The 27,756-nt window shown below is 17.5% G+C and overlaps 1 protein-coding gene across 1 annotated transcript; it reads left to right on the top strand.

The window, feature by feature from the left end:
* Positions 1-587: 587 nt before the first annotated feature.
* Positions 588-27,756, top strand: PRELSG_1450700 (hypothetical protein; the record flags this gene model as incomplete). Its single annotated transcript, XM_028679595.1, has 3 exons — positions 588-27,014; positions 27,158-27,511; positions 27,691-27,756. 3 exons carry the CDS (start codon positions 588-590, stop codon positions 27,754-27,756), a joined length of 26,847 nt encoding a protein of 8,948 aa, XP_028535293.1.

Below are 27,756 nucleotides of genomic sequence, written 5' to 3'. Positions count from 1 at the left end.
ATTATATATATATGTATGCATATATTCTTTTTTTTTCTTATTAGCGTTAAAAAAAATATATTGTTCTTATTTTCTTCAGTGGATCAAAAAAAAAAAAAAATATTAGTAAATTACTGGAGTAATATTTTGTTAATATTCTTTCTTTCTTTCATTTCTTTTTTTTTTTTTTTATGTAATTTTAGCTTAGCTTTTTGTTTTATTTTAATAAAAGAATTAATATTTGTTGATTTTTTTCTTGATAAATAGTCTTATTTAAAATTAAAGATTCCTAATAATTTGATTAACGATTTTTATTTAATATTATTTTATTTCTTTTTTTTTTTTCTGCGAATATAAGGATTAATCTAATTTCTTTGTTATTTTTTTTTTTTTTTTTAAATCATAATATTATTATTATTTATCTAAATTTTCTTTTTTTTTTCTTTTCATATTTTTTTTTCCCTTAATTTTTTGAAATAATATTCTATATGTTTAGAGGGGGAAAAAAAAAAATAATACACATAAAAATATAAAAAATTTAAGAAATATGTGTTTATGTTATTATTTTATTAATAAAAAAAAAAAAGATAAAAAAATAAATTATCAAAATGATTTACAAAAAATTAAAAGAATATGTTCATTCAACCTTTTTTCAAGCTCTAGATCCTTTTTTTGAGAATGTGCAATATAAAGTGTCTTCTCAAAATAATATCCTTAAATATAAAAATTTAAAATTAAAAAAAAATATATTGAAACAATATGGATTTAATATAAATGAAGGATATATTGATGAACTTCAAATTAAAATACCTCATTTATATAAAATGGATGGAATAGAAATAAACATAAATAACATAATTATTTTAGTTATCCCTATAAGCTTAGAAAAAAGTGATAGATTGAAGATTTACGAAGAAGCGATAAATGATAGAAAAAAAATATTAGAAAGCTTGTATGAAGAATTTAGAAAAATACATGTAAATAATAATATTAATAACAATCATTTTACTACTTTACTAATGAATAATATACAGTCATGGGTACTTACAAAATTAAAAGTTAAAATTAATAATATTCATTTAAGATATGAAGATGATAATGTTGATAAAATGCATAGTTTAGGAATTATAATTCCATCTATTATATACGATAATGAAGAAAGTGACACAACAATATTTAAAAGTAACAACAATAATGTTAAAATAAATGACAATGATAATAAAGGAGAGAATTTTGATAAAAATAAAATATTTCAATTTTCTCTAGGTATTTACTATAATGATAAATGTAAACTGTTTTTTAAAAATCAAAATAATAAAATTCCTTTATTACTATGTATAAAAGAAATATGTTATTTATATAACATAAAATATGAAGAAATAGAAGAAACATTTATCAATAAATATATTATTAATCTGGATAAGAATTCACCCTTAATTAAAAAACAGAAATTCCAGAGTAAAAAATTAGAAAAATTAGTATTCAATACACAAGAAACAAAAATAAAAAAAAAATGTAAGAAATCTAGAAAGATAAAAATAGAATTTGATTTTAAATTTATATTAAAGCCCCAAATATTTAAAATTACTGTCCTTAACAATAGTGACATATTTAAAAATAAAACAGAAATAAAATTTAATATACCACATCTTTATTTTAATATAAGTAGTGAATTTTTATTTAGTATTGTGAATATTTATAGGCATATAAAAATGTCTTTTATCTATAAACAAAACATAGTTTATAATCGTGCTATAATGAAAGAAGAAAAAAGAAAACGCAAAATGGAGTATACAAAAGAGAGGAGTAAAAGTTTCCTTTTTTTAAATAAAATAAAAAAAAACTTGAAAAGTAGCTATATCAACTCAAATAGCTACTATAATATAATTCATAATATACAACATAAAGTAGAAAAAACACATTTAAGAAATACCTTTTTAAAAACTAAAAGAAAAAATGAAATTGACAATTATGATTATTCAAAAAAAGATGATATAAAGGATTTCAACTTAAAAAAAAATAATAATTACCCATATTTAAATAAAGAGTATTTTAAAAAAGAATATTTAAAAGAAAAAAACAAGAAAAGTAATTCACATCTCATAAAAAATCCCAATGAAGGTGTCTGTTTTTTAAAAGGTAGCTACTCTAAGAATTTGCCTCATTTTATTGATGATAAAGAACAGTTAATTAAAATAGATGTTCTTTATTCAAATAATGAGAACAAAGAATGTGAGAGTCATTTTCATAATTTAAAAAACAACATTTATGAAAAAGATAATTATAGTCATGAAAATGTGAACATTAATACTAATGAAAAAAATACAAAAGAAATAAATAGAAATAGTTTTAAATGGTTTGACATTCAAAAAGATAAATTAAAAGATAAAATAACTAATTTTCTTAAAAATAAAATATTAAAAGATTATATAAATATATTTAAAAGAAAAGAAAAAATTAGCTCAAATGAATTTACTTCATCATCTTCAAATTCCTTTAGTAACTCTAATTTTTCAAATGTAAATTCCAATATAAATGAGAAGGATAAAGAAGAATATTCACTATGTAAAAAAAAATTAGAAAAAGAGGTATTCAAAAAATATAAAGATGATATTTTTGATAATTTAAAATATCAAAGGTTTCCAAAAAATAATAGAAATACTGTAAGTGAATTAAATTTATACAGTTCTTTGAAACCATTGTATGAAAGCGAAAAAATTAATAATAAAAAAAAAAAAAAAAAAAAAAAATATAGGGATTTGTGGATATGTGCATATAGAAGCGTGAGAAAAATAATAGATTTAAAAAATATAAAAAAAAATTTATTTAATAAAAATGTATTAAGCTTAATAAAAAAGTATAATGACTTTATATATTATTTTAAGCTATTTATTTTTTATAAATATATAAAATATAATATTCCCAAAAAAATAAATAAAAAAATAAATGAAATTCTAGTTGATTTAACAATACCTAACGAATTAATAATATTATGGAAAGCAAGTTTACTTTTAAATGTATATAGTTTAGATAAAACTTATCAAAGAAAGGATTTCTTTTATATGTATAGCTTATTTATAAAAAATGTAAGAAACATAAGAAATAATTTAAATAACAAAAATAACTATATAGATAAAATTAAAAGCACTTTTACTGGTTATAAAGAAAATGTTTTCAATCTATACAAAAATGATGTAAAGGATATAAATTATAAGCAAGATGAACTCGAAAATAGTAGTAATATAGAAAAAACATATATGAACTTGAACAAAAAATATGAAAAAAATATAGAATATTTCATTATTCGAATTAATATTGAAAAAATAGAGATTTTTTTTCATTTGAAATATTCATCTCAAGATTCCATTATTTATTATGATAAGAATCATATTGTTTTAAGCAAAAACAATTTTAATAAAATTTATAAAACAAAGGAAAATGTAAAAAGTCTAAAAAAAAATTACAAAATAACGAAAAACGAAATATATTATGATAAAAAGAACATACAGAAAAATAGAATAAATGATAAAAAAAATGATATTTATGAAAAATTGATTAATAATGAAAGTTTTCTAGAGAAAAGAGGTTTCTTATTCGATGATTTGTTTCTGAAAAAGGATAGATATAAATCTTTTTCTTTAAGTTCATCTTATAAGTCAAACAAATGTAAAAATTTTAATATATTAAAAAAAATGGATTTAGAAAATAAGTATGATGAGAATTTAAATAAGGAAAGAATAAATAGTAAAAAAGGAAAAAGTAAAAAAAAAATAAAAAATACGAATGAGAATAAAAAGAAAAAAAAAAAATTCAATTATAATAAACCTTTATACACAAATATGAATAACAACTTAATTATTTCATTATATGGAATTCAAATAGATATCGAAAAGAATATAAAAGATGAAGGAAATTTTGTCTTTTTTTCTAAAGTAAAAAATATATATATTGGAGAATACTTTAAATGTATATATAAAAATTTTTATTTAACCCCTATTTTATATTATAAAATAGTTAAAGAAAAAAATAAAAAATATTTAAAAAAATTCAGCAAAACAGTTTCAAATAATTCGTATAAATGCAGTTTAATTTATATTAAAAATAAATATTCCAACATAAAATTTCTTACTTCTGATCATTCTGAAATTATTTCAAACAATACAAATTCATTAACTATAGATTGCAGTAAAAATTTTAAAAGTAAACGTTTTACAAAAAAATATAATGGAGATTCTTATAACTCAAGTAAATTTGTAAAATGCAAGCAATTAGATCATCAATTATCATCAAAATTAAGTGATAGCTATTTAGTTAAAAATAATTTTAAATCAACAAGAAATAAAAAAATGTATGATCACAACAATCATACTTATGAAAATAAAAAAACAATTTCATCTATATATCAAAATAAAGATATATTTTTTGAAAAATATGGGTATGCTAATAGTGCTGAAAATGAAAATGTTCATGATTCAAAAATTTATCTAAATTCATTTTGCAATGAAGATTCAAGTTATGAAAACTATGAAGATAGTTATTTAAACGAGAGAAATGCTTTTAATGTAAATGGAAAAAATTTTCAAATAAATTTCAAAAAAAAATGTTATAATTTAGATTCATTTGGAAAAAGAATGAATTTTACTAATTATATAGAATCAAATAGTGAAAACAAGAATAACCACCAAAAAGAAGTAACTAGAAATAAATATCAAACAAATGATAATGAGAAAAAAAGCGATAGTTTTAAAAATTTAAATGAAAACAATATATCCATGAATAAGCATGTAGAACAATCTATGAAGCACAAGTACTACAATAAAAATTCGGAATTTTTAGCATTAAGACAAAAAGAAAAAAAAAAAGAAAAAAAAGGATTTTATGACACAAAAAAATTGAAAAATATGAATGAAATAACAAATTATTTTTTTTCTTTTCAAATAAAAAATGGTACTATTATTATTGATATAAGTTTTCCTTCTATCAGCATTTGCTCTGAAAATTATATTATTTTAAATAACTTTTTAGAATTATATAAACACAATTCTAAACTATACTTCAACAATAAAGTTTCTTATAAAGAAGACATTTTCACAGCTTTTGAAATAAATTATGAATTATATAAAAGTTCCTGTAAAGTTCTTCAAAATATAAATTCTCATATTAATTTATTAGATTATTTAAATAAAAATCAGATAGATGAAAATTGCAATAATTTTTATTACTCCGAATTATCTAATAATGAAGATAATAAAAAAATCTTTAATTCAGTCAAAAATAATAGCAGAAAAAGTTCATTAATTTTTAATAAACTTGAAGAAAATAGTAATTTTCGCAAAATTGATGAAGATTTAAAAAAAACATATAAATATCCTTTTTACAATGATTTCAAATATAAATTATCTAAAGATAAAAAAAAAGATATAAAAATAAATATTTATAATTTAAAAATTATTATTTTGTCATTTCCATACCAAAGCATGTATAATAAAATTCAAGAATATATACATATTCAAAATTTAACAAAAAAAGAAAAACATTTATACTTAATTAATAATATAATCAATAGCAAAAGGCTTTGTCTAAATAACCCTTCTCTTATTTTATACATTAATAAGATAACTGTAAATTCTTCTTTCTATAAAGCTAATAGATACATTAAAATAGATATAGTGAGAATTTTAGCTATGTTATTTAATAAATATAAAAATTTCATAAATGTTTACAATTTATATCTTCAAAAAAATTATATTGATTTACATCAAAAAATGCATAGATTAAATCAAAATAAAACTGATTCAAATGATGCTTTTGTTTATAAAAAAAAAATGCCAAACGTATATCAGAATGATGATACTTTGTCATTTACTAAAGAAAGTAACGAAGAAGAAAAAGAAAAAATGAAAAACAATATTCAATGTGATAATTTAAAAAAAAGTTCAGATAGATTTTCAAAAAACGAGAAATTATTAAAAAAAAGTTTTACTGAAAATATGGATAAAAGTCGGATTCCCATTTTTGATGATAATAAAAACTATTCTAATAATTTTTTTCATAAAAATGGGTATAGTGATTTTCTCGATGAATTTATAGAGAATAATTACTTTAAAAAAAAAAAAAACATTTCATCTGAAGTTAGTTATAACAGCTTTTTAGTTAATAAAGTAGAAAGCAAGAAGAAAAGTTTATACGATTACGCAAACAAATATAATGACTATAACGAAAAGTATATCCTTTCTAACAATTCAGATTATAACGCCAATTCTTCTCATATATATGGTAGTTTTTATGATTTAAAAAATTCTGTTAGAAAAATAAGGGCAGATAAAGAAACTTTTTCCATAGAACAAAAAAAAAAGTCTTCTAATTTTACAAAATTAAAAATTGGAAATGAAAATAAGGAAAAAAGTAGATTTTTTTTTAAATGTTTGAAAGATAAAAAGTTGAAATCATATCTTAATTATTCATACGATATAAATATGAATTATTTTTTTTTTTTGTTTCAAAAAAAATCTTTTAAAAATATTCTCTTTTATTTTAATGTACAAATAATATATAATAATTACACTGGTCATAATAATAGGGGTGATTTAATAGAAAAGGTTCTAGAAATTCATTTAAAAAATGGAAAAAATGCTTTCATAAATTTCAGCTTATCAAATTTGAAAAAATTATTTTATATATATAATAAAGTGAAATACTTTATAACATTATATCATATATTTAAAAAATATATTTATGTAGTAAATTATGATTTAAGTTTATCATACATTAATAATAAATTTATTTGTTTTGACTATTTAAATATATTCGGCATAAGGAAGCTAAATACTTTTTGCAAAAATAATTCAAATAAAAAATTCTTTAACAAAAAAAAAGAAAAAGACAAAATGAATAATTCATATCAAGGTAAGTTGAAGAATGAAAATAAAATAAAAATTGAGAATAATATTGAAAGTAAAGATAAGGTGGAGAATAATGATAATAATAAAAGTAAGGATAGTAATGAATGTAAAAGTACGAATGATTATAAAAAGAAAAAGAAAAAAAGAAAATTTGTTTTAAATAAATCACTTATAATGTCATCGGAATATTATCCATATGTGTTTTTGAGGAATTGGTATTATTTAAAAATTCATAATTCTTATTCAAAAAGAAATACAAATTTATTGAATAAAAAAAAATATATATATAAAAAGAGATGTTTCTCATATAATAGTTTAAATTCTAAAGAAAGTAATAATAAATATTTTTTTTTACCTAAAAAGAAGAAAAATTCCTTAAATATTTTTAAGAGAAAAATGGAACATACTCCTAATTATATTTCTTCATTAAATCAAAAAGAAAAAAAAACTTCAAAAAATTCTTTAAATAATTTTAAAATATGTAGTTCTAAAAGTGGATATATATCAAATGGATATAATTATTTTAAAACGAAAAGTTCTTATAATAGAAAAAATTGTTTATCAACTAGTATTTCATGTAACATAAATTCTTTTGGTTATTCGAAAGATAAAGAGAAGACACTTAATGATTTGTTATCACATTCTTTCACAAGTTCAGTTATGCATCCATATAAAATTTCATATAATTCTTCAATTTTAAAAGAAGAAAACAATATAAATTGGAAATTAACAAAAACAAGAAAAAAAGAAATTGAACATGATCATAGTTTGATAAATAAACAAACTAATAATAATGAAAATAATAGAGATATATCATTATGCGTATTTATGGAATTACGAAGTAATAAGAAACTTATATATAATAAACATTTTGTAATAAAAAGAAAAAAAAAAAATAGAAATAACAAAAAAATAATTTTTCTTACACCTGTGCTATTATATATATATATGGGTAAGAATTCCATTGTTCCTTCTTTTATTTTCAGTTGCAAAGCAGTTGAATTTGCTTGTCAAAAAAATAAACAATTACAATATGTAAAATTTAAATTAAATTTGAGTAAAAAACTTAATTTATTTAAATTTATTCATTTGAAAAATAGAATAATTTATTCTCATAAATCTTCAAGCATCAATAAAAAAAAAAATAAAAGCGATAATCAAGTGAATGATAGCTGCAAAATACTTGTTAGTAGCCATAAGGAAAGATATGCTTGTAATGATAAAATAGATATTGATAATTATAATAACAAAAGGAAAATTATTACATATTCAAAATCAGGTAATTTTTCCATTCATAAATTTAATAATAATGATTTTTTTCTGTATGTTCTAAATTCTTATAATAGTTTTTCAAATAATATAATATTTTATAATTTGAATAAAATCAAGAAATCATTAGCAAATATAAACAATACCTCTAATGGTAACTGTTATTTTAATTCTATCAAAAATGAAGAAAATTATTTAATAAATTTTCAAAAAAATTCTCATGAAAAGAAATCTATCTTTTTATCTAAATTTTCCAGGGAAAAAAAAAAAAGAATATATCGTAAGAATAGAATTAAAAATGATAGAAAAGAAAAATATAAGGAAAAAACAAATAAACTTTATTTATCATTAAAATGCAGTGTTATCGAAAATTTTACATATTCTCATTTTTTATTAAAAAAGAAAGATAAAATAACAAATGCAAAAAAATATAAATTTTCATCAAGTAGTAATAGTATGAAGAAAAATAATTTTATTAATCAAACATCTAATTATAAGAAAAAAAAAAAAAAAAAAGTATATTTTATTTTATATGATCAAAAAGAAATTAAAGAAACTAAAAATGAAACTAAAGTAAGTAGTTTTGATATATTAGAAATTTCAAAAATGTATAAAAATATATCTTTAAAGTTATATATAGATAAATTAAGTGTAATTATTGATAACTCTTTTAATTTTACTTTATATGGTTGTGGAATATATTTTGAAAATAGTCTGTTTAAAAATTTTCTAATAAGAACATTAATCCGTAATATGGTTCTTGAAGAAATTAATAATTTTTATTCTTATTATACGAATTACGAAAATATGAATTATAATTTATTCAATGACAATTTAGACAAAAAAATAGAACACAACAACTTATCTTACACGGAAAAAGAAGAATGCGAAAGACCAAGTACACTTCATAGAAAAAAAAAAAATTGGGCAAGAAAAAAAAATTATGATATTGCTTTAAATGCAAAGAATGAAAATAATTGTAATAATTACAGTTCATCAAATTTAAATGATTTTTTAAAAAGTGATATTAGTAAAAATCAAACAACAGGAAGTGGCTATATTTATAATACTCTAATGGAGAAAATAGAAAATGTAAATAACTACTATGTTCTAAATTTAATGAATGAAAAATTAAAAAATAATTATAATTATTTTAATAAAAATATAAAAACACAAATATTAGGTTATAAGGAAAAAATAAAAAAAAGTCCAAAAAAAAAAGCATATGGTTTCACTGAAGATAATTTCTGTACAGGTGTATCTATTGAAAACGATTTTTTAGTTGATATAACAATTACTCTAGAAAAATATAAAAGAAATAAAAACGTTAAAATAAATTTATCTTTTTATTCATATGTGTTATATATATCTTCTCTTATTTTACAAAAACTTACCCAAATAGTAGACAAAATCATGCAATTAGTTTTTAAGTACGATGTTTTTAATTTCTATTTTAATTATATAAATTACAATAATTATGTAAATTCTAATGAATATACATCAAATATATCTAAAAATAATAGGAAAAACAATTTCTGTAATTCTAGTATCAGTAGTGATATAAATAAAGAATGGCATATAGCTGATAATTACTTAAGTGAACATGAAAATTGTATTAATAAGAAAGGGAAAAATTATTTTTATTATAATAATAAAAATAGAAGTTTCCCAGTAAGTAACAAAGAATTTTTTTTCATAAAAAAAAAAAAATTATATATTTCTAAAAAAAATAGTTCACTATCATATATTAATCAAAGAATCAATAAAAACATAAACTTTTTTATATCAAATATAAAGATAACTTTTTTGCAATCATTTACTAATACTTTTATTAACAAATTAGAAGTATCTCTTCTTAATATTTTATCTAAAAATCATAGTTATCTGTTAAAAGTAGGTAGTATCAAATTTTTAAACTATAATAACAAATATATATTTTTTAGTAAATATGATGAAGTTTTTAATGAAAAACAAGAAAGAAAAACAAAATTAAAAAAGAAAGAAAAATATACTAAAAATAAAATAAGTAATAAAATGAAAAATAAAAAGAATGATAAATTATATTATGAAGTGAAGGACAATAATACAAACACAAACATAATTAACAAAAAGAATGATAGTAAAAATAGATGTTTTGTTTATGCAAAATATTCTTATGAATCTAAATTGTATACTATCATAAATAACATAGCTAGTAAAACTAATGATAGGATTAATTGTATGCATGAATTAATTGTTCAAATAAATCAATCATATATCTATTTATTTTTTGTTGATTTATTGTTATTAAATCAATTTATCAACGATTGTGTAATTGCTATTCTTCCCTTGAAAAAAAAAATATCCAATAAAACTTTTTATCATAATTTTAGAGAAAATCTTTTTAAAAAATATAAAGATGATATTTATTTTTTAAAATCAAAATATATTTATAAAGATTATTTAAAATTTCAAAAAAAAATGTTTAGCCTCTTTACAGTATCTTATGAAAATAAGTGTAAATATATAAGTTTTTTTGAAGAAAACAAAAATTTAAGAAAATATAACTATGTAGGATGTAGAAATTACTTAAATAAAAACAATTTTATATATCAAAAGAATATTCTATTTAATACAATGAGAACAAATGATATCAATAAAAAGAGAAAACCAAATAATATAAAAAAAAAAGGAAAGAAAAACATTCCTATTATTTATCTGATAGACATAAAAATAAAATTGCCGTTAATAAATTTTTTATCTTCCAGTAAAAAAAATAAAAAAACTTTCTTTATAAACCTAGGCACTGTTAATGTATATAGTCAAATAAATTACATAGATAAACATAAACAAAATATAAAAGGAATTAATCATATGTGTTTTCATAATTTTAATATATTTTCTGCACTATCTTTATCTAATATTAATAATTTTATTAATGCAAGTGATAAGATGAAAAAAGATATAAATGGAGAGAATAGGATACAAGAAATATTTGGTATTTTTTACTATTTAAATATTACTTATAAAAAAGGAAGATTATTTTTAAAATACAAATTAAAAAAAAAAAACAAAAGTAGTGTTATAATTCCATTATCTAATGAATTTTTCATTTCATTTTATTTATTTAAAAAATTATCAAATTATCAAAAAATAGAACATCCTACTTATTCATCCATTTCCAATAAGATGCATAAAAATACTAACTCATTATATGAAGAAAATAAAGAAATAAAATATTTTTACTCTGATTTTATCAGAAATTTTAATAATTCATATTCAAATTCTAGGATATCTATTTTAAAAAGTGATGGAAATAATAATTTAAGTGAAATATATGAAGAAATTAAAAATCTCTTTCACAAAAAATATTCTATAAATATACTAATAGAAATAAAAAATTTAAATATAATTTTCACTTCAGAAATATTAAATATAATAAAAGATAATATTAATTCAAAAAACAATAGCATACTGAATAATAATAATTTAATACCTTATGAAAGTTTAAATGAAGAAGAAATTGCATTTGGAAATAACAAGAAGCAAAAAAAAAAAAAAAAAAAGAAATGTGATTATTTATTTTCATTTAATACCTTAAGTAACAAGGAATGTAAAAGAAATTTTCAAAAAAGCTATAATAAAAAGTATTTTTCTCGTAATAACTTAAAATGCTTCACATATTTTTATGATTATACATGTACTAAGAAGAAAAAAAAGAATTTTAAGGATAAAACACAGGTCTTAAAAAAAAAAAAATTATATTTCGAAAAATTATTTTCGTTAGTTAATAATAACTTATTTCTTTATTTTAAATTAAATTCTATACATGTACAATTAATTGACAATAATGCAAATAAATTAATAGAATTAGTCTTGCTTAGCTTAAACGTTTGGAAAATTAAAAAGTTTAATATTTTTTGCTTTTGTTTAAATGAATTTACTATAAATGAATATATAACTAAAAATATCTTTAAAAAGAATTACAAAAAAGAAATAGATAATATTAGTAAAAGTGAAGAATATGGCCAGTCGAAATATAAACATTTGTATTCAGATGTGTTTCAAGAAAAAAATATAATAGATCATTGTTATGCAGAACTTTTTGATGAAAATAAAATTTTAAATAAATTGAAAAAAAAAGAAAATTATGAAAACATAGGATTATTAATGAAATTAAAAAAAAAATTTAAAAATATAATACATTCTAAAACTTTTATAGACTCATATAATCAGGAAAAGAGCCATAAAGAATATTTATTTATTGATGAAAGAAGGGATTACTTAAGAGAGGAGGGCATATATTATAATTCTACAAATTATATATATAAGGAAAAACAAAACGATTTATTATCTATATGTATCTCATCAAGAAATAACATTCACAATTCAATGAATTATATTTTTAAATTAAAAGGACAAAATAAAAACCATAATGCATTCTCTATTTTTTCTGCTAATGAATTATTTTATAATAGACTTAATAATGTATGGATAGACGAACAAACAGATGTTAAACGTAAATACATAAATGAAGAAAAAAATAAAGATAAAATGGAAAATGACAAACAAATAAAATACATAGAAAAAAATCATACATATAAAATTAAAGAAAAAAGGGAAAATACTAATTTTTTTATGAATATTATTAGTATAAATAATAGTTCTGCTTCTATAAAAACAAATTTTTTGTATAACATTAATGATAATAACGATCTTTTAAAAAATAAACAAATAGAATTTTGTAACCTTATTTTTGAAATAAAAAACAGATATAAACTATTTTTATTTACGAAGAAAAATAATTTATTAAAAAGAAAAAAAAAAAAAAATGATAAAGAAAGAATTCGTTCTTATAAACAATTAAAAAAAATAGATTATTTAATACACAAATATAACAATCAAAAAAAAAGATATTCTTGCATACTTTTAGAACAAATTTTTTATATAACAAAAAAAAAAAAAGAAAGGAAAAATGAAAATGAAGAAAAAATGATTCAAAATAATAATGAAAAAATTATAATAAATAACTTAAAAAAAGAAAATAATATTTTTAATATTCTAAAAAATAATGGCATAGTGAAAAATAAACAGGAAATCAGCAATTATTTGGATGTTCATAGAAATAATCTAAGTAATTATAAAAATTTTATTAGAATTAGAGAACAGTTAAAGAATATATATCAATTAAAAAAAGAAAAAAAAAAAAAAAGTGTAGGAAAATCAATATTAACAAAAATAAGAATAAATGAATCAAATATATGCATAAACACAATTGTGATTAATTATATTTTTATATTACTAAAATATGAATATTACTATGATAGTAAATCATTATTTAAAAAAAGTATTAAAAATATGTTCAATTTACGTAAAAATTCTGCTAATACAAATTTTTTAAAAGGAGTAAATGATGAAAAGATAAGTAAAGTACGTTATTCTAATTCAGTTCTTGGTAATATTAATGATACACCAAGTATTAACCATTCTTCTCATAAAAATAAAATTTTGAAAAATTTTTTAATTAATAATAATTCTAATAAAAAATGGAGATACGAAGAATTTTTAATAGGCGTAAGTGATATATCAAAAAATAGAATTGCACAAAATAAACTAAAAAGAAATTCTATTTTAAATTTGAATCTTGTGAATTTTAAGAAACATAAATTTATGTCAAACTTAAGTTGGCAAAAATCTAATAATTATAGCTATTTAAATGAGTATTTTAAAAAGGATATAGAAGATACTAATACAAGACCAAGTATATATGTAAAGAGTGATATTTCAAATATAAACTTATTTAAAAGAAACTCTAATGAGATATTAAAAAAAAATGTTCTTAATTTTTTTAATAAAAAGTGGAATTCCCTAAGTAGTAATAAAACATATTTAAATAACTTAAATTATATGACTGAAAAAATAAAAGGAAAAAATAAAAATGAAAATAAGAAAAAACAAGAAGTAATAATACAATCTTATAATATGTATGAAAATGAAAGACTTCTATTTTTAAATTACAATTTTTTAAATAGTCAATATTTATATTCAAAATTTAAGAATACTTTAAAAAGAACTAAGAAAAGAAAAAAAAAGATTAATAAATCTAATAAGAAAAACTTTTTTCATAAGAAGACTCCAATGAATCATCAAAGTAATAAAGAGAATATTAACTATTTCAATAATATAGCTTGGGGTAGTAGTGATGATCAAAATATTGCTTGTAAAAGATACAATAACAAATTAAAAATTAGTAATGAAGCAATATATAAAAAAGATGTTTGTAAGAAGAAAAAATCATTAAGAAATAACAAAAATTATATAAATTATTCATCATTTCTAAATGGAAGTAGCAAAGAATATAAAATTCTGAAAAAAAGTTTAAAAAATATTATTTTAGAGATAAGAGAGAAAAAAAAAAAAAAAAATTTTTTTAAATATAAAGATATATATAACAAGGATTGTAACAATGACAAATATATATATAAGGATATAGAATCTGAAGATTATTTCTTCCCTACTTTACCTGAACAAAATTATTCCCTTTTTAAGAATTGTATTTATAACAATAATAGTTTTGTTTTTTCCAAATATTTATATGATATATTTTTTTCAAAAATTAAAAAAAAATACATATATATGTTTGAATCAACAAATAAAATAATAACAAACCAAATTACTACTCACATATATATTCAAATACCTTATTCCTCTAATATTTTTCATGTTTATTTATCTACATATTTTTCCAACATTAAAAATTACGTTCATCTATTTAATTGTAATAAAAACCTTCTGATTAACAAAGATAGAGAAAAGATAAATATTAATAAAACAAATGTCTGGAATAATGACTTAATTAATTGTAAAAACAATATCAATAATAGTAATGGTATTTATGATATTTATATTAAATATGACGTAGACAGAATTTTGAAACAGTCTTACAATAAAAAAAATAAATCAGAAATTAACATAAACAATAAATTTCTGTTTTGTTTTATAAAAAGCAATAAAAATAGAGAAAATGTGAAGGAAAATAATTCGTTAGATTCTATGAAAAAAAAAAATTCTTTTCTTGTTTTAGGTAGTAAAAATGACAATGAAATAAACTCCGATATCTTTATTAATAAAAATATTTTTACGAAAAATTTTTTTTCTCTAAATAATAATAATAATAATATTAAGAAAAAAAAAAAAAAAAATACGTATGGCAACAGTATACTTAACCTTTATAGCAATTTGATGAAAAAAAAAGTTTATAAAAACTCTTTAGATAGGAAATATTTTACTCATTATTCAAAATTTTATAAAAAGCAGAAAAAAAAAAAAAAAATTATTTTTTATCCTATTTTATATAAAAAAAAATTGTTAAAAAGAACTAAAATTAAATTAATATATGAACATAGTAAATTACCTTATAACAAAAATTATTTAGAATCATTTATTGTCAATAGCACTTTTAACATTAATATAACCAATTTATCAATTAAATATATTAAAAATTTTAATCAAGAAAATGATTTTATTTGTCAAAAGCATAATAAATATTTAATGAAATCAAACAAATTTTGTGACAGTTTTACACAAAACAGTAACTATTTTAAATATATTGATAATAAAAAAAACATAGAAAACATAAATGAACGAAACAAGTTAAATGAACTAAAAATAGAAATCACTTATATAATTAATAACAAAAGTATAAATAATATATTAGCCTATATTAAAAAGAAAATTAAAAAATTAGAAAAATATAAGAAATTAAATGATTTAAAAAAAAAAAAAAAAAATTCTTACAATGAAAAATATAACTCTATTTTTACAAGGAAAGAGAATTATAACGTAGAAAATAATAATTATTGTAATATTAAAGAAAAGGGAAATTATAACAATACTAATTTTTTATTAAAACTAAATAAGGGATTGATAATAGATAAATATGATAATAGGCAAAAGATAGTAATTTTAAAAGAAGCAAATATATTAAAAAGTAGTAATATAAAAAAAAAACAGAATAAAAAGTACTATAATAATATATTAAAATTTGCCTTAAAAAAGTGTTCTATTCATTTTGATTACAATGATTTTGTTGATATTTTTAATATTTATAATTACATAAAACCTGTTGGTTACATAGACAAAATGTTTGAAAAAATTAAAAAGAAAGAAAAAATTAAAAGTAAGAATAAAAATAAAAATGAATATAATGAGAAAAAAAATATTACATATGAAATAAATGAAAAAAATAAAAATAATGATAAATGTTCTTTTAAGAACGGTTATAAAAATAATAACATAAATATACTTGATAATTATAAAAGTATTATTAAAAGTAACTATTATTTTAATAATCTAATTAAAATAAATGATAATAAAAATTATATTTTTATTAATTCCTTAACTAGACCATCTAAATATGCTTCAGATTTGCTAATAAATAAAAATAAAAAAGAAGTAAAAAATGATACTTTAAATTATTCTCACTTAACTAATTACATCTTCCATGATAATAATATTTATGAAAATACAAAATCTTTTAAATTTAAAAAAAATATAAATTTACCTCATATAATAGAATATGAAAAAAAACAAAACAAAATAAAATTAGATAGCAATGATAGAAATAGTTATAAAACAAGAAAAATAAAAATAATAATTGAAGAAATTAAAGTATTTATAGAAAACAATTATTGTATGAAATGCTCTAATCCGTTTTTATTTTTTTTGTTAAAAAATATTTATATTAATACATATGATAAATTTGATTATTTTTTTATAATTAATAAATATAACAGTATGAAGAAAGGTAAATTATCTTATAATAAAATATATAATAGGAAAGAAAATTTAAAGAATGATAAACTGACAAAAAAAAAGAGCAAAATTGATAATATAATAATAAGAGATTTTTGCGGGGGAAGTTCTCATAATTGTAAGTATTTATCAACGATACATTTAGATAAGGATAATAATAGAGAGGAGCTTGAGAAATTTCAAAATTTTTATAAGTTCATTAATAATTATTATTATACTGAGTGTCATGAAAATAACAATGAGGAAAAAAAAATAGAAAAAAATCCGAATTTTAAAAATACAACAAAAAAAATGCTTCAAAATGCAAAAAAAAATTATTTTTTAGGCAATTTTAATTTTAAATTATGCATATATGATAAATTAGCAAACAGATGGAAGAGTATAATTGAAGAAGTAGAATTTTTCATTAAAATTAATAATTTAAAAAAAATAAACAATTACATTGTATTTACACATAAAATTTATATTAATCTTACTCTTAAACATTTTAAGTACTATTTTGAATTACTAATAAATATTTATTATAGAATAATGAAAAAGATAGAAGAAAACAAATTAATGAAAAAAAAAACTGCTAAAAGTATAGTAAATATGTTTTTAAAATTAAAAAAAAAGATGGACGAAAATAATAAAAAAGTAAATAAATGTAAAAAATTAAATATTGGAAAAGGCGCTAATCAAATAAAAAAGCAGGGAGAAGAGTATAAAACATTAAAAGATATGGAAATTGAAAATAGTAACAGCTTAATGACTAATGAAAGCAAAAATTCTTATTTCAATTCAACTTCTTTGAATAATAAATCAGTAAAAAATGATGAAATTAAGACCTTAAAAGATTTTAGTGAAAGAAAGGAAGAACCAGCAAATAACAATGGATTTCTTTTGTTACATAAAGAACACTCAAATTATTATGATAAGACAATAGATAATATGAATAATCTTAAAATAAGAAATGAAAGGGAAAAAAAAATTGTTTATTTTTCAAATATATATCCTAAAATAATTGATTATTTCGATTTAAAAAAAAAAAAAAAAAATTATATATCATATTCATGTAATAATATAAATAATTATTATGTAATGTTCCATAATTGTAGTGGATTAAAAGTAGGGATACAATTAAAAAAAAGGAAAAAAAAAAATATCTATACAAGTATTTTAAATAATAATATGTACACAAATCACAAGATTAAATTTCGAAAAATTATAAATCGAAAAAAGAAGAAAGAGAAAATTAAAAGAAATAGTAATAATATGGAAAGAATGATTCAAGGTGTAAATATAAATATGCTAAAAAAATTGAAAACAAAATGTAAATATTTTTATAAAAAAAATTATAAAAAAAATAAAGTAATTTTACCAAATAATATATATGTAGGATTGTCAAGAAGTATTAATAAATCGAATGTATACTGTAAATGTATATTAAGCATAAAAATTTATAAAACTGAAATTAACTTAGGTGAAAAATGGAACTTATACTTAAAAGACAAAAAAATATTTAAATTAAAGAATGTAGATATTCTAAGATTTCCTGAAGTAATTCCTGTTTTCGTTAATAATAAGGATAATAAGAAAGAAAATATTATGTTAATTGTATCAAAAACTGACAAAAAAAGCAAAATTTTATTTTTACATTTTATTTCTCCTCTTAATTTATACAATTTTTCAAGTTTTCCGTTAAATTATAAAATCGTCTTCTATAAAAAAATTTATGAAATTATTTATTCTATTTGTAATTATATAAAACAAATAAAGAAAGAAGAAATAAAAAAAAAGATTCAGGATATTTTTATCAATAGTAAAAAAAAGAAAACAGATGAATTATATTTTTACATAAAAAAAAAAGATACATATATAAGTAAGAACAAGAAAATATATAATATAGAAAAAATTTTAAATAATAAACACTTTTCTAAAACAAATTATATGTATAATACTAATAAAAATGTTCAAAATAATTATAACAAAAACTATAATCAAGAAAATTATGATAAAGATATTCATATTTTAAATGACTTAGATCCTTATAAATATATTTATAATAATAATAATCTTAGAGAAATATATGATGATGACGATATCAATAATAATAAAAGTAATGGAAATAATGAGGACTATAATAATAATGCTAATTACAATATGGATACTCATAAATTAAATGAATTACATTTACTAAAGATTATTTATATATATAATTTAATTAAAAAAAAAATTAATAGAAACAATATAAAAAAAAGAAAGGATGTCGAAAATGAAAAAATTAATTCATTAATTAATTATATTAATTTTTATGTAAGTAATTGTATTATTAACAAAAAAATAAATATAAATATTCTTTGTGTAATTAAAAAAAAATCCTCTATAAATTTATTACTAGAAAAGGATGTATCAGGTTTAATTATAAAAAGAATGTTGCTTAATGGAAACGATATTATATCTTTAAATTCTTTTATTTTAAATAATATATATGGGATAAAATTTTATTTTCCTTATTGTAAAAAAGGAATAAATGACAACACAGATAATAGTAATGATAGTATCACAAGAAAAGAAAAGCAATATTCACATATAAAAAAATGCATACAAAATAATATGAAAAATAGTGAAAAGAAGATGGAGTTCTTAGAAAAAATTGAAATGTTTAACAAAACTAAAACTAAGAAAAATAGAGAAATCAAATTTTTATCTAATGAAAATTTAAGTCATACAAAAAATGAACCATCAGTTGTAATAAATAGGAATAATAATACCGAAATAAAAAGAAAAAAAAAAAAAAACCTATTTAAAATAGAAAAAGAATCATCATCAGATGAAATATATTATAAAAGCATATGTATAAGAAAAAGGGTATATGTATATGCAATATATATAAATAAATATTATAAAATATTTAATTATAATATAAAGGATAGTTCGTTGTTTTTAAAAAAAAAAAAAATCAATGAATCACAAAAATCGGGAGTTGATGAAAATGAAAATCATAAGAATAATGAATCATTAAATTATACTTTAAATAATTATTTTTTGAATAATTCTTTGAAAAATGAAGATAATTTTATAGAGAATGATTCTATATATGATAAAAAAATAAAGCAATCATTTGTTGGTACATTTATAGTAAAAAATATTATTATAAAAAATCCTGTATGCATATATAATTATTTATTTAATGGATTTTTTTTATATATCTATAATAGCTTAAAAAAAAAAGAAAATAATAAAAAGAAAAACAAATTTATTTTTGTTAGTTCATATGGATATCATTATTATATGAATTTAAAAAAATTCGATCAAATTTATATAGATTTATATTTTTCTGAAAATACATACATAAAAAATTATTTAATATGGGATAATAATAGAGAGAACTTAAATAATTATAATAAAAATAATTATATTACTACTACTACTATTAATAATAATAATATTAGTAATAATCACATTAATAATAGTACTGAAAGTAATGAACATAATATAAGAAGTAATTTAAATACATATGAAAGTAATAAAGAAAATTTTAACAAAAACATTTCTTTATGTTCTGATCATAAAATAGAAAATGAAAACTTTCAAAGTAAAAAAAGATCTATTTATAATTGTTTTAATAATTTTTCTAATTTAAAAAATTATAGTTGTAATAAATTGAAAAATAGAATATTAAATAATTGTTGTTTTAAATGTAAAGGAAAAAAAGAACATATTCAAACCAATTTTATAAGGATTCGGAACAAGAATAATAACAATGTAATTGAATTAATTGTAACTGTAATAATTAATAAGGATAATAACATATTAGAAACTAATTTAATATACTCAAACATTTCTTCTTTTGTAAGTATTATTATTTTTTCTCCTATAGTTATTATTCATAAACTGCCGTACAATTTCGACTTAATGAGCACATATTATTTCAGTGATAAAAAAGAAGAATATAGTTATGAAAATGTTTGCAATGCATATTATTTATGTAATAATATTTTCAAAATAAGATTTTATAGACAGAAAAATTTCAATAAAGTTATGCATTTCTTACCTAATTCGTTTAATGAAGACAATTATGAAAAGAAAACATTACATGGTGATTTGGATAAAAAAAAAAGTTGCAATACATATGATATAATAAATACAAAGAATATAAATCTAAATAAATTTGAATTATTTAAAAAAAGAAATAAAAAAGATAAAACAATATACTTTGAAAATAACATATTGAATAGCAATCAGTATATTAATATATCATCAAAATATATTAATGTAATTCTTAAGAAACATAAAAATAATTTAGGATTTCTTTATAATTCAGATAATATAATTTATGAACTAAATTACAGAAAAATAATGAAGCATAAAGAATATTATGATAAAAATTTAGTAATTAAAAATTATGTTAGCATCGAAGAGAGAGATAATTATGATGAAGAAAAAAAAAAAAAACTTTTATTTTTTTATAATTGCAATAATTATATTCAAGATAAAATAAAAAGTAATTCAATTCATTTAAAGAAGAAAAAAACCACAAATACCACTTATCGAAAACTAAATAAAAATAACGAAAAAATATATAGATATGAATATGATAGACTAATAAATTTCGATGTAAAATGCCTAATTAAGGTAAAATCTTTTTTTAATTATTACAACTGTGATAATAATTATAATATTCCCTTTATTAGGATACTTGATTATAATAGAAGTTTCATTGATTATGAAAAATACTTTGAAGAATTTAAAAATAATTATTTTCCTTCTATTTTTATTTATGAATTATTACCTCAGTATATTTTTATTAATAATACCGACTTAAATCTTGAATTAAAATATTACTATTTAAAAAAAAAAAAAAATACAAGCAAAGATGGAGAAATTTTAAATGATCACATAAAATGTAATAAAATAAAAACTGACAGTTTTAAAAAAAATAATATTAATGAAGCAAATAATTTCGATAAATATACAAATCATTTATATAATAATAATAATAATAAACTTAAGAATAATACATATGATGCTAATAATACATCCTTTAAAACTTTATTCAATCAATTGAATTCTTATGAATTAACTCAAGATAAAAGTATCAGTGAGGTAAATAATATTAATAAAAACAAAAATGATAATAAAATAATAAATAAAAAGTTTAAATATGATATTTTTGATTTGAAAAGAAATTCTTGCAGAATTATAGATTTTTATAATAAAAAAAATAATTTATTTTTAATAAGATTAAAAATTGATTCTAATAAGTTTTTTCTTTCCTTTAAGAATGGTGGATATAATATAAATAATGAAAAAATCTATGAAAAGATGAGAAAGATAATTGATAAAGAAAAAAATGTAATAAGAAAAGTAAAAAATAATTCAATGAACAAAAATTCTCTATATAGGGCATCTATTTTGTGCTTAAAAAAAAATATAAACAAAAAGAAAATGAATAATAGTTTAAGAAATTTAAAAAAGGAAGAAAATAATTATAAAAAAAAAAAATTATATTTAAATGAAGAAAATTTGTATTTTCATTATATGAATGTTGGAAATAAAAATATTAAAGATTTTTTTATTGAAGAAAAAAATAACTTAGATAAGATAAGAAATTCATTAAATGAAAAATATAATCATCATCATGTTAATCATAATAGCAGCAAATTAGAAAATTCCAGAATAAAACAGAATACTTTTTTCATGTCTTATAATATGCCTTGGACATATGGTATTTTGATTAACCAGTCTGATGATAATTTAAAAGGAAACAATATTTATAATTATAAAAAAGATGAAATGCAAAAAAAAAAGAATAACAAATATAATTGTAAATCTGGACAAAATTCTATAGAAGAATGTTATAGTAACTTAAGAAATATTAATAAAAAAAAGAAAGAATACCAAGCAATTGAAAATATTTCTATAAATAAAAATCTCAGTAATAAGAAATTGTGCAGTCAAAAATTTTATCATTCCGATAATGAAAATATAGAAGATGTAAATAGAATTTATAGAAAGAAATATTCTGAAGACAAAAAGAGCAATTGTTTTATAGAAAATAGAAATAGGTATGAATTTCTATCAAATAGTACATCGTTTGATATTGATGATATATCATCTAATTACATATTAAATAATAAAAGGAAGAACAAAAAAAAAGAAAAAAATAATAATAATAAATTTTTCAATCCCGTGTTCAATAACTTAGAAAGTTCTCTTAATAGTTCTACTGAAAAAAATATTGTTCATGAAAATTTAAACAAAATTAAAATAAATAATTATAGAATTTTAAAAACTGATAGTAACTATAATAATATCAATAATTATGATCATAATAATAATTCATTTTATACATCATATAAAGAAAAGAAAAAATTAGGGACATATATTTCGGGAAATAGTTTTTATAGCAATAAAGTGAGATATTTTGATAAAGCAAAGAATATAAATACATTTTTTTCAAGTAGTAAAATCAAAGAAAAGAAAGAGAAATCTAACTATTTAAAAAACTGTTTTAAAAAAGTGCAATATTCTTTAAAAAATGAAAAAATGAAAAGCAAAGAAGTGGATACTTTTCAAAGAAAGTGCTTAAACGAAACCATTTTGAGTTATAATGTTATACCTCTAATTAATCATTTCTCCAACATTTTATATATTCTAGAATATTTTATATACGTAGATGAAAATTATATTACATATATATATATACAAAAGAATAAAAAGTTTCCTATGTATTTTCAGAATCATTTAAATTCTTCTTTATTTTTAGTTTACAATAATGTTAGTGAAGAAGAATATATAGAAAAAGAGCAAGAAAAAAGAAATAAAAAAAAACAATTATATTTATTTTCATATGATAATATAAAACATGCTAATAACATTATAAATAAAAAGGAATTTAGCAATTATCAAAATGAAAAATATGAAAAAATTCCTTCTTATGAAAAAAATTTTAACAATCCTAAAAAACAAAATCTTAGTCTGTTTTTAAATGAACCGAGTATTGCTTTTAATAACATAATACCTAATTCTTATTTAATTACTCAAAAAAGTACATATCCACTGTTTTTAAATTTATTTTTTAAAGATTGCTCATATTGCAAACAACAGCTATTAAACAAAACTTATTACAAAAAAGGAAAAATAAAAAATAAAAATAATTTAAGTATGAATAATAATAATATCAAATCAAATAATAGAAACAATATTAGTCAAAATATAAATAATGAAAACTACAGAAATGATGAAGTAATATTTAATAATAGTAAATTTTGTAAATTTTTATTATCGTATGATTCTTTACATATTAATAAAATTAATTGTATTTTCTGTTATAATGATTATAAAATATTAAAAAGGAAAAAAAAACAAAAAGAGATTCATTTATATTTAAAAAATAAGAAGGTATTTTCCTTTAATCCTTTTGAAATAAATGATATGAAAAGAATTTATATGGGTGGTGGTAATCTATTACATTTATATACATATATGTACAAAAGTATTCTTATTACATCTATTTTTAATTTAAAGAAATATATCTTTACGAAAGAATTGCTTTATTATAATATCAATAAAATAAAAAAAATCATAAAAAAGACAGAATTATATAAAATAAAAAAAAAAAATAAAAAAAAAAATATTACCAATATTTTTTTCTATGATAAAATAAATAATAATATAAATGTTCATAGAAATACTAAAGGAAATAAAAACAAAGAGAAGAAAAAGTTAAAAGAAAAAAAAAAAAAGAAACAAACACAATATAATAAATTAAAAAATATTTTAAATAAGAAAAAGACTGAAACAAAAGAATATACTATAAATATTATTAAGATTATAATTAGTTTTAATAATAATAATGAAGAATTCATGCAAATATCTATGAATAATATTTTGTTTAAACAGAATATTTATTTTTTTAATTCATTAAATAATATTTTTATAAATTATTATTTTTTTTTAAAAAATTTAATTATTCTAAATAATCATAAAAATAAGTTTAATAAAACTGTATTCACTTCGGTAATATTTAGTAAAAGAGATAATAACAGCAATGAAGACGCAAAAAGCTGTGTAAATTGTATTGGTAAATTTAATAACGGTGATGAATTTGAATTATTAAAAGAATCCAATGATAATATCATTGAAAATGATTCTAATTTTTCTATCTTTAATAATAACCTTTGTTACAATCTAATGAAGAAAAATTATAAAAATTGTCGAAAAGTTGATTATAAAACAAGTGGATATATTAATAATTGTTATAGAGATAATATTAAGTCTTGTAGGAACAATTGTAATAATATTGGTCATAATTATAGTAATGATATCTGCATATATAATAAAAAATGTAATTGTAATAATTTGTTAAATGATAATAATAATTCACCTAATATAAAAAAAAAGAAAGATTCAAATTTATTGGCAATTCAATGTAGATGTAAAATAAGAACAAATGATAAAATAGATATTATATATAACTCCTTTAAAAATATAATAGATATAGAAGAATTAACTATAAATATTAGTTCATTATATGTATATATTGATTTCAATTTTCTTATATATATTTTTAAGACTTTAATCCATCCTTTACTTGAATATAACAATTATAAAAATAATAGCATAAGAAAAAACAAAATATATTATTGTAATTCATTTATGTATACATATCCTTATAATAAATTTATTCCATTTTATAGAAACGATAATTATTTAGGTAGAAATAGAAACAGTTGTTACGATTTATCTTTTTTTTCGTATGATAACAATAAATATACTCAATTATTACATAATGAAAAGGCATTTAAAAATAAGCAGAATAAAGTAAATATATTACATAATACATTAAAAAAAAAAAGAAAAGGAAACATACATAATTACGAAAAATATAATAAATTTTTTAATAATAATAATAAAGAGCAAAATCATTTTTTTTATTTTAATGAATTAATGAATAATGGAATAATATACAAACATAACTATGTTAGCAAAAAAGAAATATTATATAATGAAAGCCTCAGTTATAAAAATTATGTAATATCAATTATTAAAAAAATTAAGAAAAAAAATTATAATTCTATTTTCATAAATAATTTAAAATTTTCTTCTTTGAATGTGAAATATTCCATTACTTTTAATAATAGCTTTTGTAAAAAAAAAAATTATTTTTTAAATAATATTATAAGGTTACTGAATATACATAATTCTTATTTATTTTTAAATAGTTTATCCATTCGTAATTTATTCACAGAAAAGTCACTAGCATTGAAAAATATTTTTCAATTTTTTTCTTATTATTTTTTTTATTTCATTTTATATTTTTTTTATTCATTGGATATGATAGGAAATCCATCTTATTATTTATATTTATTAAAAAACTATAGAGAAAAACAGAACGAAGAAGAAGAAAAAAAAATGAAGAAAAAAAAAGAAGAGCAAAAATACCATATATATGACCAGTTATTTATTAATAAAAAGAAGAAAAGAAATAGTAGAATCATAAATTACGATAATTGTTTGTATTTAAAAAGAAGTATAATGAAAATTCTTTTATTAATTAAAAGGCATATTAATTTTTTTAATAGATCTTTTTCTCACAATTTTTTAAAATTAATGAAACATTTAGTACAACTGTTGTCTTTTTTTACTTTTGATCAAAATTTTGTTGATTCTATTTATGAAAAACAAAATCATATTATTATTTCAAATAGAACAATAATTAATCAATTTAAATATTATTTAAATCGTATATATATATGTGTAAATAATATATTTCCTTCTATTTTTAAAAATTCTTATAATTTTATAAATTGGAGAAATAGCCTTTTAGAAATACCAGTGGGTATTATTTTTAATATGCACAGCTTATTTATAAAGGGTTTAACTATTTTAATTTATATTTCTACAAATCTTTTCTTTTTTAATAATAATTTAAAAAAAGAAAACGGCAGAAATCTTTTAAAAATATACTATGAAAATACCTATCCTTCTAAGTTATCATTTGGTTTTTTTGAAATGATGAAAAAATATAGTATTGAAAATTATTTAGTTTTAAATATAATACAAAATTTAAATCTTCATATGAACGTAAGTACATATATATATATGAAATTTTTAAAACAAAGTGTTACTTTTATATTGTGAATAATATTTTTTTCAAATAAAATATCATTTTATATATTAACTTACATTATTATATCATTGTTTCATTTAATTCATTTTTTTTATAGGGCTATTACATTAATCACATTTTTAATTTAATGAATGGTTTCCTAGTAATATTAATAAATAATTATATATTTGTAATAAATATTTTTGGAAAAAAATTAGAATACTGCTATGATATATTTGACATAGTTAAAATAAAAATTAAAAAATTTTCAAAGAATAAGAATTCTCTTAATTTATCATCAAATAAAGTTGCAGTTAAAAATTCATGCAATTTATATATATATATAAAATTAAAAAAAAATAATGATAATTCTTATGTTATATTTAAAAATAACTTACTTTCTCTAAAAGACATCCATGATAAAAATTGTTCTGATTTATTAACACAGAATACTAACATTCATATTATTAATGTAAGTTATTTTTTATGATATGAAAAAAAAAATTAGAAATATTAATTAAACTTTTGTCATAAATATTTTACATTTTTTTGTTAAAATTAAGTTATATATAATGTATAATATATAAAAAAAAAAAATTGTTAAATATATGCTAGTATTAATATAAAAATACTTTTTCTTTTTTCTGTTAGGTTATAGATGTAAATTATAAAAAAGCAAAACTGTTTAGAAAAATATTAATTGATATAATTAAATAA

The sequence above is a fragment of the Plasmodium relictum genome (assembly GCF_900005765.1).
Source record: "Plasmodium relictum strain SGS1 genome assembly, chromosome: 14".
NCBI lineage: Eukaryota > Apicomplexa > Aconoidasida > Haemosporida > Plasmodiidae > Plasmodium > Plasmodium relictum.
The sequence above is the reverse complement of the archived record's forward strand: the minus strand, read 5'-3'. Positions and strand labels throughout refer to the sequence as shown.